This window comes from Triticum urartu, chromosome 2A, assembly GCF_056163025.1.
Source record: "Triticum urartu cultivar PI428250 chromosome 2A, HENAU_Tu73, whole genome shotgun sequence".
Lineage (NCBI taxonomy): Eukaryota > Viridiplantae > Streptophyta > Magnoliopsida > Poales > Poaceae > Triticum > Triticum urartu.
This window is the reverse complement of record NC_141874.1, coordinates 314765342-314778619: the sequence shown is the minus strand read 5'-3', so window position 1 is coordinate 314778619 and position 13278 is coordinate 314765342. Positions and strand designations below refer to the sequence as shown.

Genomic DNA, 13278 nt, shown 5'->3' with positions numbered 1-13278 from the left:
CAACGTGTCGAAAAAGTCTCGTGCCATTCGGCGGAGTAAGATAAAAAAATCGTAGTTGGGAACCCCCCCCCTCCGGTAGACCGAAACCGGGCTCGTTGCACAAGGTCCACGTGATCGCATGCATGCAATTGCACCAAAGTGTGCTTACATGTGGGCACGGCCTACGTAGGGGCCCACGCAAGGTTGGAATGAAAACGGACACCAAACGAACATTGCTTCACGTCCGGCCAGTGTTTTTGGGCATTTTCGCCGGGAAAATCCCAGGAAAAGCATCAAGCGCCAGAAAAATATGCAAATTGTCGTGGGTGCTGTCGACGGTGATGCCAACGTGTGGGAAAAGTCTCGTGCCATTTGGGGAGTCAGAAAAAGTACGTATCAATCAATGTATTTTTGATAATGGTTCTTTTAAAAAACCAACGCAACTAATGATTGAGAAAAAAATTAATGAATGGGTTCGTAGAAAAAAATAGTGGATAGGCCCCGCGTATACATGCATATCCATCGAGGGTCGAAGCCCAAGTGGACGCTGCCTCCATGCCTCCATGATCGCCATTCCACGCCGCCTCCACGATCGCCAGTACACGCCGCCCAACCCTAGCCATCTGCGTACGCCTCCCCCGACGCCATCTGCGTATGCCTCCCCCGATGCCATCTGCGGCCGACGTCGCCCCCGACGCCACCTCACCCCGATGCCCGCGACGGCCCCGACGCCATCTGCCACCGACGCCACCTCACGCCGACGCCCCCGACGCCCGCGATGGCCCCGACGCCATCTGCCACCGACGCCAGCTCACGCCGACGCCCCAGACACCGACTGCCCCGACACGATCTGCCCCCGACGCCGTCACCCCCGTCGCCACGTAACGTCGACGCCCCCAAGTAAGTGAACACAGATTCTTGAGCAAGATTATATGTCTATGAATTATCTACAGTTTGCCCTTGTCAAAGTACGGAAACATGTGTGTAATGTGAATGAGCTTATATATGTAATTTAAAACCAGAGTATTCTAATGTGTGCGCAACTAATACTTTGGTTATTAGAAACCATAGTTTTTGTTAGTTCTGTCAAAACCACCAAAGTGTTTGGCTATACTGTAGTTTTGCTATAGTTTTGGTAATAATTATGCATGCATGACAACTGATCCTAATTCAGTTTTTGTAGGTATATAAAGCAGAAAAACCATGGTATAAAAGATACTATGGCATCTTAAACCACCTTCATGTTCTAGTCGAAACACCTAAAAGTATTATTTACGACCTCTTGCAATTTTATTTACAGTTTGCGACCGACGCCATCTGCCACCAACGCCACCGCGCCATCGTCCCCCAGGGCTGGCCCTGATCCCATGGCACGAGGTACTATGCATTCATCATGTTTATCATGTACCCATATAAAGTAGCTAACATTATTTTTGCTCCTATTCCTAGCGACGGTGGAGTACGGAGAGATTTTTTTGTTCGGTTGAGAAGTGGTTTCTCTTGGTCAGCAAACTAAACTCTAGGCAGAAAAAGCGTTTTGCAAGCACTAGTCTTGAAAAAATGCTGATGATTCCTAGTGTGCTCATGCGAAAATGTTTGCTCAAGTTCATTATTAAATCATATGCGTTGGACAGAAAAAGGTTCATCATGCCATCAAAAAACGGTGCGATATCATTGCGCATCGAAGATGTGTTTGACATTTTCGGGCTACAGAATAAGGGCAAAGATGCCATGAAAGCGCTAGGAAAAGGGGGGTTAAAGGCGAAGGTGAAGGTGCCTAGTCGCTTTCTAGATTCCAATACGGGGGAAATGATGATAGACAAGCTGATTGAGAACATCGTTGCCAGTGGCACGTATGATGATGATTTTCTCCGTAGAATTGTTCTGGTTCTTCTAGGCACGGTTCTTGCACCACAGTCCACGAAAGAAGTTCCTAATGCTTATTACAAGTTAGTGCATGATGTGGAGGCCATCAAAGCATCTAATTGGAACGCGTTTACTTTACGCGTTTGCGTTGAAGGAATCACAAAGACTTTATCAGATCATACAAAATTTACTTGGCCGGTCGGAAACCTTGCCCTCCTAGAGGTAAATCTTATGTTATATTTGTTTCTTTCAAACTACAGTTTGTGAAAAAAATTGCTAATATACTTCATGTTCATGCAGTACTTGTTTTGGGAGAAAGTGCAGCCACTGGATGATGACGCATTTGATCCACTGGCTCATGAATATCCGTTGATGCTTAATTGGTCAGAAGATGAGGCTAAGAAGCGTGGCACGTACGACACGTCATACGACTGTGGTAATGGGATGGTAAGTTTAATTGGTTCGTACTGCATGCACTTATGTTACTATTTATATGTTGAGAAATTTAAATTGATTTAACCTGTCACAGATTGATGACGTGATAAGTGAGAAGTACAGGCAGACATTAATTGCTCAACAAGGAAGAAAGGCGGAGGAAGAATTAGAGCAAGAAGATCGTGCCCAAAAAAAGAAAGATAATAGAGATGAGGCTTCATCGAGAAGGGATACTACATTAGATCAAGTGATGAAATGCATCAAAGATATGCAAAAAGAAATTAGACTTCTCCCTGAAAAATGTGCTGAGGTAATATGAGTGATGTGTACTTCAGTTTACATGGGATTATTCATAATTTATGCATGTAGTTAATGCTTTTGATGTGTCATTGTAGATAGTAGTGGAGAAGCTGGAGAAGAAAGGTCTTGTCTTCAAGCCAAACAAGGGGTCTGATGATGATATTGAGTTTGTGGAGCATAGTGAAGACTGGGTGGGGAAGTATGGTCCATCAAAATACAAATCATCAAAATATTGGACAGATGTAAAATCAACTCCTGCAAAAGAAGATATGGACAACAGGGTGGACGCATCCTTCACCACTGGGAACGGGAACAAATTGGCGCGTGAGAAAGGTGTGCATCACAACACACCTGGTACAGGAGATGAAGGCGACCCCTTCGTTATTGAGGACAATGGTAATTCACCCAACCCATCTCTTGCGACGGTAGACACGAATGACTTTCCAGCTATTACTTCAACCCCGAAGAATATGAATGAAGTGTCAGACGGGTCTAGCGCCGATAAATCTGAGGAGATTAGTATGGATAGTCTGAACACCCGTATTAAAAATGCGAACGAAAATGGCACTCAGGAGAATGATGGGAAGGAAAATGATGGGAAGGAGAATGATGGGAATCGCAAGAGGAAACAGTCAAAATACTGTCTTTCACCTTACCAGCAGAATGGTGGACGTAAACGTGCAAAGAAAAGTAAGTGCTAGGTAATTTATTCTTGCAACATACTTCTGTCCTTGCATGCACACTTTATTAACTCATTGTTTCTTACTATTTAGGTCTATTTGGTATAAGAGCTGCTATGATTAATACTGATTACATTAATGAGGATCACATAGAGGCCGCGAAGGTTTATATCCGGACACTGGCAGACTCGGAGAAGCTTTGCAGCAAAACTGTCATGCACATGACGGGAATTGGTGGGGAAACATGTACACCTGATATGCTTCAAGCCATCATTTCAAAAAATTGGTTGCATGGCGGTGTAAGTATTAGCAATAATTTATTAAGTTGTACATGTCATTTACATAAATTATCTAATAGGCATATTGTTGTTATGTTATTTTGTAGGTCATCAATAGTTATTGCAACCATATGCAGACCCATAATGGTCGTGCTGACCGTCACATATTATCATCTTGGGTGTCCCACTGGCTTATTCTTTGTGTTGATGGAAAGGTTAACAACTCTAAGAGGCATTATATGGATCATTTCACAAACCAAACTAAAATGGTGTCTAGAGTTACTGAAGAGTATTTCATCAAAGATAAGGTACTTCAGTTTAGTATGATCATTCGTAGTAATAACTATCTGTGTGTACACCAACATGAATAAACTTTGTTGTAGGCATACTTTCCTTTTCATGTGGAAGAAAATCATTGGATAATAGTTCTTATGCACAATAAGAAAAAAGAGTTTCAAGTTTTAAACTCTACTGGTAAATGCAGCAAAAGAGTTCTTGCAAAGATTGCTAAGCTAGTAAGCTTACAACGTTACATAAAACAATATATAGTTATTCGAAACGTACTTCATATGGATTTGTCATTTTTATTTTAGAGGGCAGAAATAGCTAATGATACAAAGGAGGTGAATGCTCTTATTGGAACGGAACATCCTGACGTATCTTCCTGGCCAATAAGGGAGTACGATATGCCATCACAAACAGACGGGTATGTTGCAAATGTTGAATTAGTACGTACTTGTCTGATCCATCAATAATTGACTTGTGGTTTCTTGCAGAGTCTCTTGTGGTCTTTTCGTAGTGAAATGCGTTCAAAACTGGAACGGAGATGATTGGACATTTGAGTTTGATCAAGATGAGGTCAATGCTTCAAGGGAACGCATTCTAGCTGAAATACTTTTTTCAGAGTGCAACACGAAGGAAGTAGTGAAAGAGAAGATCCTCAAGATCATGGAGAAGAAATGAGTCAGAGGATGGGGTGTTGGCTATTATCTCCACTAAATAAACGTGTCATTGTCGGTACTTGATACAATTTTCATATTAAGACATCTCTATATTGTAATGCGGCATGGTTTAGCATGTTCTGCAACTAAATAAATGTGCCGTGGTCGGTATTTGCTACAATATGTATTTTTCAATGTCACTCTTATTTGCATCATTGTCAGTGACACTCTTATTTGCATCATTGTGGGTGATGATTTTTCAACTTGTTATATAGTGTGATGATTACGCCGCCGTGGCCGGCCCGGCGTTGCTTTTTATATTGTTTTGTATTTTGTAGTGTGATGTAATGCGGACGCTGGCTACTTTTTCTCAAAAAAAAGCTTAGAAAAAAATTCCCAACCATCGCAGCCGGGCCCATAGTAGCGAACAGATCATACCCAAATCAAGCCCAAAGGGGGCGACTCGGGCGGCAGATAGAGCCCACTAATGGGCCCGACAACGGGGTCCAACGGGGCTACGGGCGGTGATAAGAGAGGAGCTCGGTGGAGGGGGCGGAGGCAGTTATTTAAGCCGCTCCTCGCGCCCCCCGACTTCCGAGGTGGTACTAAAGATGGTGCCCCCATTGCGCCCCATGCTACACATGGTCGCCGTAAGGCTCAGGAGGCCTAATTTGCGTTGTCTCAGGCCGGCCCAGTTCGTCCCAATGAAGGCACGCCGCCACTCACCCCCTCCCCCGGCCCACGCCCACTCCCCTCCCCCGTGCGTCGCTGAACTCAGTGTTTAGTCCCACCTCGGAAGCGGGGGCGGGCGAGGACCGGCTTAAATACCTGCCTTCGCCCCCTCCACCGAGCTCCTCTCTACTTAGTACCCGCAGCCCCGTTGGACCCCGTGTCTGGGCCCATTAGTGGGCTGAATCGGCCGCCCGAGTCGCCTTCGGGCTAGATTTGGGCAGGTTCTGCCTACTACTATGGGCCCGACAGAGGTATTTGGGCAATTTTTTCTGAACTTGCTACTTTGGACAGAAGCAGCGGCCGTCCGCATTTCAAAACAATACAAAGCGAATCACGGTACAAAATAGCAGCATCCGGCCGCATTGTATCACAGTACAAGGAATACAAATCAGGTGTACAAATCATCATAAAAAAATAAACAGAATTTCGAAACTGCATATAGAAACAGTACAAATCATCACGTAACATTACAAATCAAGTTTTCTGGCACACATGTGCGAATAAAAATAGCAGTACAAATCAAGTTTTCTGGCACACATGTGTGAATAAAATAGCATAGGTTATTCAGACATGACTCGTGTGATCACTTTTATTCTTCCTACAAACCAAGCTGCGTCTCTACACCCAGTTCCTGAACAAAACATAAGAAATGGGTGAGCAAATATAGTTGGTAAAATCAAAGTAGCAACATAACAAAAATAAGAAGGTTGCAACTCACTTCTCGTTCTTACTGCATGTAGCCTTGTTATGACCTGGGAGACCACACAGACTGCACAAAGGACCACTTTTCTTCTCTGTAAAATCTTTTGGCCTACCATTCTTTGTAACGTCGGGGCCCCCCTTCGATCGCCCCTTCTTAGGTGCACCCTTCATAGAAACTTTCTGAGGATCACCAATACCAGGCTCAACTTGTTGCGCCTGACTTGCCTCCTTCTTCAGCATAGCATACCTTCTACTTCCTATAAGTTCCTCCTCTGAAATCTTTTTCTGCGCTATTATGTTGTCCAGACACTTCATCAACTCGTCGTACAAGAAGGGATCATTTGCTACAACATGAGCAGCTTCTGCGGTTTTAATGGTTATTGCACTATACCGTTCTCTCTCCAATGGCCCTGACCAACCCCATCCAAACATATCACTCTTCCGCTGCACAGGCAACCCATCTCTCGCATGTTTGGACAACCGATGCAGGACACAACACTTTGGTATTTCAGTTAAGTACAGATGATGGAGAACAAAGAGAATGTGTTTGCATGGCAGCCCTTTCCGAACCATCCTAAGACAACTGCATGTAATAGTTTCTTCTGAGTTACCTGGTTCATAAACAACATTGTACATGAACTTGTGGTTATCCTTCCATGTCACCATGAATATCTGACACCCAATTCCCACGAGCGTATCAAATATCTCCAACTGACCCATCTTATGCAAATCATCTTGCAGGATGTAGAAATTAGCAGGTGTGAAAACTTTGGTGGCATGCTCCTCAAGGGCCTTATATTCAGTAACCGGCGGTGGTTCCTTCTAGAATGCCTCACAGTCATCGTACGCCTCGTTCTCACGCAGGTGAACTATACAATTCTCATAATGCACCACCAAATCAACAATTGTCATACCGTAGTCCAGGTGAAGGTGAAGGCAGGAGTTGAGGCTCTCACTCCTCTGGTTACTTCGCATACCAAGGAAAAAACCATCGGAAAGATATGAAGCTGCCCACAATCTCCTCTTCCTGTACATCCTGTCAAGCCACTCTTTAGTTCTATCCGTCTTCCACTTACCATAGAAAGCTTTCCATCTCTTCTCAAAGTTTGCTTGAGAGGTGGCATACTACAAGAGCGATCTGAACGCATCCAGTGACTTGTAATGCAGGTGCCTCTGCATATTTTTCTCGATATGCCAGGAGCAAAGACGATGGAAAACATCTCAGTCCAAATAGCTCGGATCATTGCAGCGTCACCGTCTGTGATTATTGACTTTGGCTTCACCCGACAGTTTGCCTTCATAAATGTCTACAGCAGCCACACGTATGTCCCTTCCGTCTCGTCAGCAATGATGGCACAACCAAACACTGTGGTGCAACGGTGGTTGTTAACTCCGACAAAGGGGACGAACGGCATACCGTATCTGTTCATCTTATATGTTCTATCAAACACGACCACATCTCTGTAGTCCTGATAGTCCCTCCGTGACTGTGCATCGCACCAGAACATACTCTTCAGTCGCCCTTCCTTGTCAAGCACATACTCAAAAAAAACTCAGGGTCCTTCTCCTTCCTGCTCCTCATAATGTCAACTGCCATCTCGGCATCACCCTTTGCAATGAGCTTCATTTTTTCTCTGCAGCAAAGATTGTAAATGTCCCTCCTGATAAGCCCGCACTTATTGTACGAGCTGTATCTGCTGATGAAGTTGTCCATTATAATGCTTTCTTATCCCGGCCGCTTCCATCGCCAATATCTCGGCCCTCTGGCCATCTCCAATCCATCTGTGTGACCACAAAAAACAAACCTCGTCGGGTCGAGCCATCGCGTGGTTGTGATCATCCACGAATGATGCGACGAACCAAACGCCACGTTCTCTGTCCAGCTTCACCACCATATGTGCACTGCAGTCGCAACGAGTCTCTGGTCTAAGCCTGCGCTTGCGGCCCTCCATGGTTATGAACTTGCTCTGCCTTCTCCCTGCCCTGGAGCAAAGAAACCACCAGTACCGTATCATTCCTGAAGCACCTCGTTTCACCTTCTGTTTCCTGATGCTAAACCCGTACTCTCTGGCGTGATTGTTGTAGAATATGTATGCATCTCCTTGCGACCGAAAGGTCATAGCCATGACCTTCCAATGTGTCTCAAGCATCTTCTGCTGCCTTTGAGCCTCCTCAATATCGATCTCTCCCTCATCGTGATCAATGCTTGGACCATCTGACTCCTCCTACAACATTCATTTGAAAATATATATGTCAATTACTATCATTTAAATCATACTATTCATCGATGTACAACATCTATCAACTAACCTGGCTCAAGTTATCTGCAAATGATTCCTGCCAACTATGTTGCACATTGTCAACATCCACATCTTCCTGTAAATTTGTACACAAAGATATATAGTTAGCCATGCCATACTTTGCAGATTCAAAAATAAAATCAAAATATACGCCACTTACGTTTTTGCTATTTGCGCCATGTTCATTATTATCAAAATCCTCCTGAGGTAATATATCATATGACGAGACGGAATCGTTGTCGCTGTTGTCATCATCTTCGTTCGAATTATCGTTGTCGGTCTTAGTCACCTTATCAATATTATTCCCGTCCCTGCCGAATGCGGATTCTTCGTCCATGTCAACACGCATAACTCACAGAACTACAAAACATCGTGTGTTAGGTTCAGTACACTGCATCATGCCGAAAGCAATGATAGTTCTCTAAATCATGCGGTAATCCGTAGAGGCGGCGCTACGGCAGGAGGTTTTGATGAACCCTAAACCCTAAATCAGTACATGCACGAACTATCCCTCACTTCTATCCATCATGCGTGCCCCATGCCCTCTAGGTTTAGATGACAAACCTTGGCCCACGGTGTAGACGTCGCCGGCGTTCGACGACGGCCTTCAGGCGGTGACGTGCACGACGATCAACAAGCCGGATGCTTGGCAGGATCCGTGGCGGGGGGCGACCGTGGTGCGGATGCGGCATCGGACGTCAACTGTGAGAGGCGGCCCCGGACGACGTTGGGATGGCGAGGGCGGCGACAAAGGACGACGGTGAAAGGGGCGATGGACGACGACGGTGACAGGCAGCGACGGACGACGTTGGGACGGACGTTGAGAGGCGGCGACGGACGACGTTGGGATGGACGGTGAGAGGCGGCCACGGATGATGACGGTGCGAGGCGGCGACTGACGAAGTTGGGACGGTGAGGGCGGCGTCGGGCGGGGTTTGTACGGCGGCGCTCCGCGGCGGCGGTGATGTTGGAACTACCGTGATCGGGCGACCAGATGGGGCGGGCGAGAAGATTGGGCGTGTGAGTAGATCGTGGCGTTTTTTTGGCCATGCGCGCGGTATACGTATGCCCGGCACAACTGTACAATACGAGGTGGGCATACGTTTCTTCCGTATGACCATTCTACCCTTCTACGTTTTGTTGGGGGGTGTTGGGGATCATAGCAGAAATTTAAAATTTTCTACGCATCACCAAGATCAATCTATGGAGTAATCTAGCAACGAGGGGAAAGGGAGTGCATCTACATACCCTCATAGATCGCTAAGCGGAAGCGTTGCAAGAATGCGGATGAGGTAGTCATACTCGTGGCGATTCAGATCGCGGTCGATTCCGATCTAAGCGCCGAACAACGGCGCCTCCGCGTTCAACACACGTGCAGCCCGGTGACGTCTCCCATGCCTTGATCCAGCAAGGAGAGAGGGAGAGGTTGGGGAAGGCTCCATCCAGCAATAGCACGACGGTGTGGTGGTGGTGGGGGAGCGCGGTACTCCTGCAGGGCTTCGCCAAGCACTACGAGAGACGAGGAGGGAGAGAGGTAGGGTTGCGCCTTGGGAGAGAGAGACTCGCGTGTTCGGCAGTCCCAAAACCTCCACTATATATAGGGGAGGGGAGGGGCTGCACCCCCACCTAGGGTTCCCTTCCTAGGGGTGGCGGCAGCCCCCAGATCCCATCTGGGTGGCGGCCAAGGGGAAGAGAGAGGGGGGCGCACCTAAGGTGGGCCTTAGGGCCCATCTGCCCCTAGGGTTTGCCCCCTCTCCTCTTAAGGGCGCCTTGGGCCTTGGTGGGAGGCGCCCCAGCCCACCTAGGGGCTGGTCCCTTCCCACTCTTGGCCCACGAAAGCCTCTGGGGCTGGTGGCACCTCCCGGTGGACCCCCGGAACCCTTCTGGTGGTCCCGGTACATTACCGGTGATGCCCGGAACACTTGTGGTGGCCAAATCCACACTTCCTATATATTAATCTTTACCTCCGGACCATTCCGGAACTCCTCGTGATGTCCGGGATCTCATCCGGGACTCTGAACAACATTCATTAACCGCATACATACTTTCCCTATAACCCTAGCGTCATCGAACCTTAAGTGTGTAGACCCTACGGGTTCGGGAATCATGCAGACATGACCGAGACATCTCTCTGGTCAATAACCAACAGCAGGATCTGGATACCCATGTTGGCTCCCACATGTTCCACGATGATCTCATCGGATGAACCACGATGTCAAGGATTCAATCAATCCCGTACACAATTCCCTTTGTCTACTGTATGATACTTGCCCGAGATTCGATCGTCGGTATCCCGATACCTTGTTCAATCTCGTTACCGGCAAGTCTCTTTACTCGTTCCGTAACACATCATCCCATGATCAACTCCTTGGTCACATTGTGCACATTATGATGATGTCCTATCGAGTGGGCCCAGAGATACCTCTCCATTACACGGAGTGACAAATCCCAGTCTCGATTCGTGCCAACACAACAGACACTTTCGGAGATACCTGTAGTGCACCTTTATAGCCACCCAGTTACGTTGCGACGTTTGGTACACCCAAAGCATTCCTACGGTATCCGAGAGTTGCACAATCTCATGGTCTAAGGAAATGATACTTGACATTAAAAAAGCTTTAGCAGACGAACTATACGATCTTGTGCTAGGCTTAGGATTGGGTCTTGTCCATCACATCATTCTCCTAATGATGTGATCCCGTTATCAACGACATCTAATGTCCATGGTCAGGAAACCATAACCATCTATTGATCAACGAACTAGTCAACTAGAGGCCCACTAGGGACATGGTGTTGTCTTTGTATCCACACATGTATCTGAGTTTCCTATCAATACAATTATAGCATGGATAATAAACGATTATCATGAACAAGGAAATATAATAATAACCAATTTATTATTGCCTCTAGGGCATATTTCCAACAGTCTCCCACTTGCACTAGAGTCAATAATCTAGTTCACATCACTATGTGATTAACACTCATAGGTCACATCGCCATGTGACTAACACCCAAGAGTTTACTAGAGTCAATAATCCAGTTCACATCATTATGTGATTAACACTCAATGAGTTCTGGGTTTGATCATGTTATGCTTGTGAGAGACGTTATAGTCAACGGGTCTGCAACAATCAGATCCGCATGTACTTCGCAAAACTTTATGTCATATCGTAGATGTTGCTACCACGTTCCACTTGGAGCTATTCCAAATGGTTGCTCCATTATACATATCCGGTTTTTCTACTCATAGTCATCCGGATAGGTGTTAAAGCTTGCATCGACGTAACTCTTAACGTCGAACTCTTTATCACCTCCATAACCAAGAAATATTTCCTTATTCCTCTAAGGATAATTTTAACCACTGTCCAGTGATCCACTCCTGGATCACCTTTGTACCCTCTTGCCAGACATGTGGCAAGGCACAAATCAGGTGCGGTACTCAGCATGGCATACCGTATAGAGCCTATGACAAAAGCATAGGGGACGACCTTCGTCCTTCCTCTTTATTCTGCCGTGGTCAAGCTTTGAGTCTTACTCAACTTCACACCTTACAACTCAGGTAAGAATCCCTTCTTTGACTGATCTATTTTGAACTCCTTCAAAATCATGTCAAGGTGTGCGTTCTTTGAAAGTATCATCAGGCGTTTTGATCTATCTCTATAGATCTTGATGCCCAATATGTAAGCAGATTTATCCAGGTCTTCCTTTGAAAATCACTCTTCAAACAACCGTTTATGCTTTCCAGAAATTCTACATTATTTCAGATCAACAATATGTCATCCACATATACTTATCAGAAATGTTGCAGTGCTCCCACTCACTTTCTTGTAAATATAAGTTTCTAGAAAACATTGTATAAACCTAAAAGCTTTGATCACTCCATCAAATCATATATTCCGACTCCGAGATGCTTTCTCTAGTCCATAGAAGGATCGCTAGAGCCAGCATACCTTTTAGCATCCTTAGGATCGACAAAACCTTTTATTGTATCACATACAACTTTTTCTTACGAAAACTGGTAAGAAAACTTGTTTTGACATCCATCTGTCAGATTTCATAATTGAAAAATACAGCTAATGCTAACATGATTCCGACAGACTTAAACGTCGCTACGGGTGAGAAAATCTCATTGTAGTCAACTCCTTGAACTTGTGAAAAACTATTTGCCACAAGTCGAGCTTCATAGACGGTAACATTACCGTCCACGTCCGTCTTCTTCTTAAAGATCCATTTATCTCAATGGCTTGCCGATCAACGGGCAAGTCCACCAAAGTCCATGCTTTGTTCTGATACATGGATCCTATCTCGGATTTCATGGCTTCTAACCATGTGTCAGAATATGGGCCCACCATCGCTTCTCCATAGCTCGTAAGTTCATTGTTTTCCAACATGATATCTAAGACAGGATCACCGTACCACTCAGGAGTAGTACATATCCTTGTCGACCTACGAGGTTCGATAGCAACTTGATCCGAAGCTTCATGATCACTATCATTAACTTCCTCTTCAACCGACGTAGGCGCCACAGAAACATCTTTCCGTGTTACACCACTTTCTGGTTGAAGTAGAGGTTCAACAACCTCATCAAGTTCTATCTTCCTCCCACTCAATTATTTCGAGAGAAACTCCTTCTCGAGAAAGGACCCGTTCTTAGCGACAAGCACTTTGCCCTCTGATCTGAGATAGAAGATATACCCAACTATTACCTTTGGGTATCCTATGAAGATGTATTTGTCTGCTTTGGGTTCGAGCTTTTCCGGCTTAAGCCTTAAGCATCGCAGCACCAAATATTAAGAAACGACAATTTTGGTTTCTTGCCAAACCAATGTTCATACGACGTCGTCTCAACGGACTTAGATGGTGCCCTATCTAAAGTGAATGCAGTTGTCTCTAACGCATAACCTCAAAATGATAGCGGTAGATCAGTAAGAGACATCATAGATCGCACCATATCTCATAAGGTTCGATTACGCCGTCCGGACACGCCATTACGCTGTGGTGTTCCAGGTGGTGTCAACTGTGAAACAATTTCACAATGTGTTAAGTGATTGCCAAACTCATAACT

The 13278-nt window shown here is 45.6% G+C and overlaps 3 protein-coding genes across 3 annotated transcripts; 1 reads left to right on the top strand and 2 right to left on the bottom strand.

The window, feature by feature from the left end:
* Positions 1 to 645: 645 nt before the first annotated feature.
* LOC147984950 (uncharacterized) lies at positions 646 to 4501 on the top strand. The gene is made up of 11 exons (XM_087541336.1): positions 646 to 860; positions 1280 to 1349; positions 1429 to 2067; positions 2146 to 2292; positions 2375 to 2590; positions 2676 to 3270; positions 3354 to 3559; positions 3646 to 3846; positions 3922 to 4053; positions 4132 to 4244; positions 4315 to 4501. Exons 1-11 carry the CDS (start codon positions 646 to 648, stop codon positions 4499 to 4501), a joined length of 2721 nt encoding a protein of 906 aa, XP_087397462.1.
* A 1424-nt stretch (positions 4502 to 5925) lies between these two features.
* Positions 5926 to 6486, bottom strand: LOC147984949 (uncharacterized). Its single transcript, XM_087541335.1, has one exon. The coding sequence runs from the start codon at positions 6484 to 6486 to the stop codon at positions 5926 to 5928; it is 561 nt and encodes a 186-aa protein (XP_087397461.1).
* Positions 6487 to 7589: 1103 nt separating this feature from the next.
* Positions 7590 to 8550, bottom strand: LOC147984948 (protein FAR1-RELATED SEQUENCE 11-like). The gene is made up of 3 exons (XM_087541334.1): positions 8374 to 8550; positions 8224 to 8289; positions 7590 to 8138 (listed from the first exon to the last, which is right to left on the bottom strand). Exons 1-3 carry the CDS (start codon positions 8548 to 8550, stop codon positions 7590 to 7592), a joined length of 792 nt encoding a protein of 263 aa, XP_087397460.1.
* Between the last annotated feature and the right edge of the window lie 4728 nt (positions 8551 to 13278).

What these genes read in the sequence shown, in the direction of transcription:
- LOC147984949 (XM_087541335.1), bottom strand. Translation starts at nt 6,486, where the DNA reads ATGGTTCGGAAAGGGCTGCCATGCAAACACATTCTCTTTGTTCTCCAT.
- LOC147984950 (XM_087541336.1), top strand. Translation starts at nt 646, where the DNA reads ATGCCATCTGCGGCCGACGTCGCCCCCGACGCCACCTCACCCCGATGC. An exon ending in TCCCTGAAAAATGTGCTGAG is followed by an intron (nt 2,591 to 2,675) that starts GTAATATGAGTG and finishes GTGTCATTGTAG; the next exon opens with ATAGTAGTGGAGAAGCTGGA. An exon ending in AAAATTGGTTGCATGGCGGT is followed by an intron (nt 3,560 to 3,645) that starts GTAAGTATTAGC and finishes GTTATTTTGTAG; the next exon opens with GTCATCAATAGTTATTGCAA.
- LOC147984948 (XM_087541334.1), bottom strand. Translation starts at nt 8,550, where the DNA reads ATGGACGAAGAATCCGCATTCGGCAGGGACGGGAATAATATTGATAAG. An exon ending in ATGGCGCAAATAGCAAAAAC is followed by an intron (nt 8,290 to 8,373) that starts GTAAGTGGCGTA and finishes ACAAATTTACAG; the next exon opens with GAAGATGTGGATGTTGACAA. An exon ending in TTGCAGATAACTTGAGCCAG is followed by an intron (nt 8,139 to 8,223) that starts GTTAGTTGATAG and finishes TGAATGTTGTAG; the next exon opens with GAGGAGTCAGATGGTCCAAG.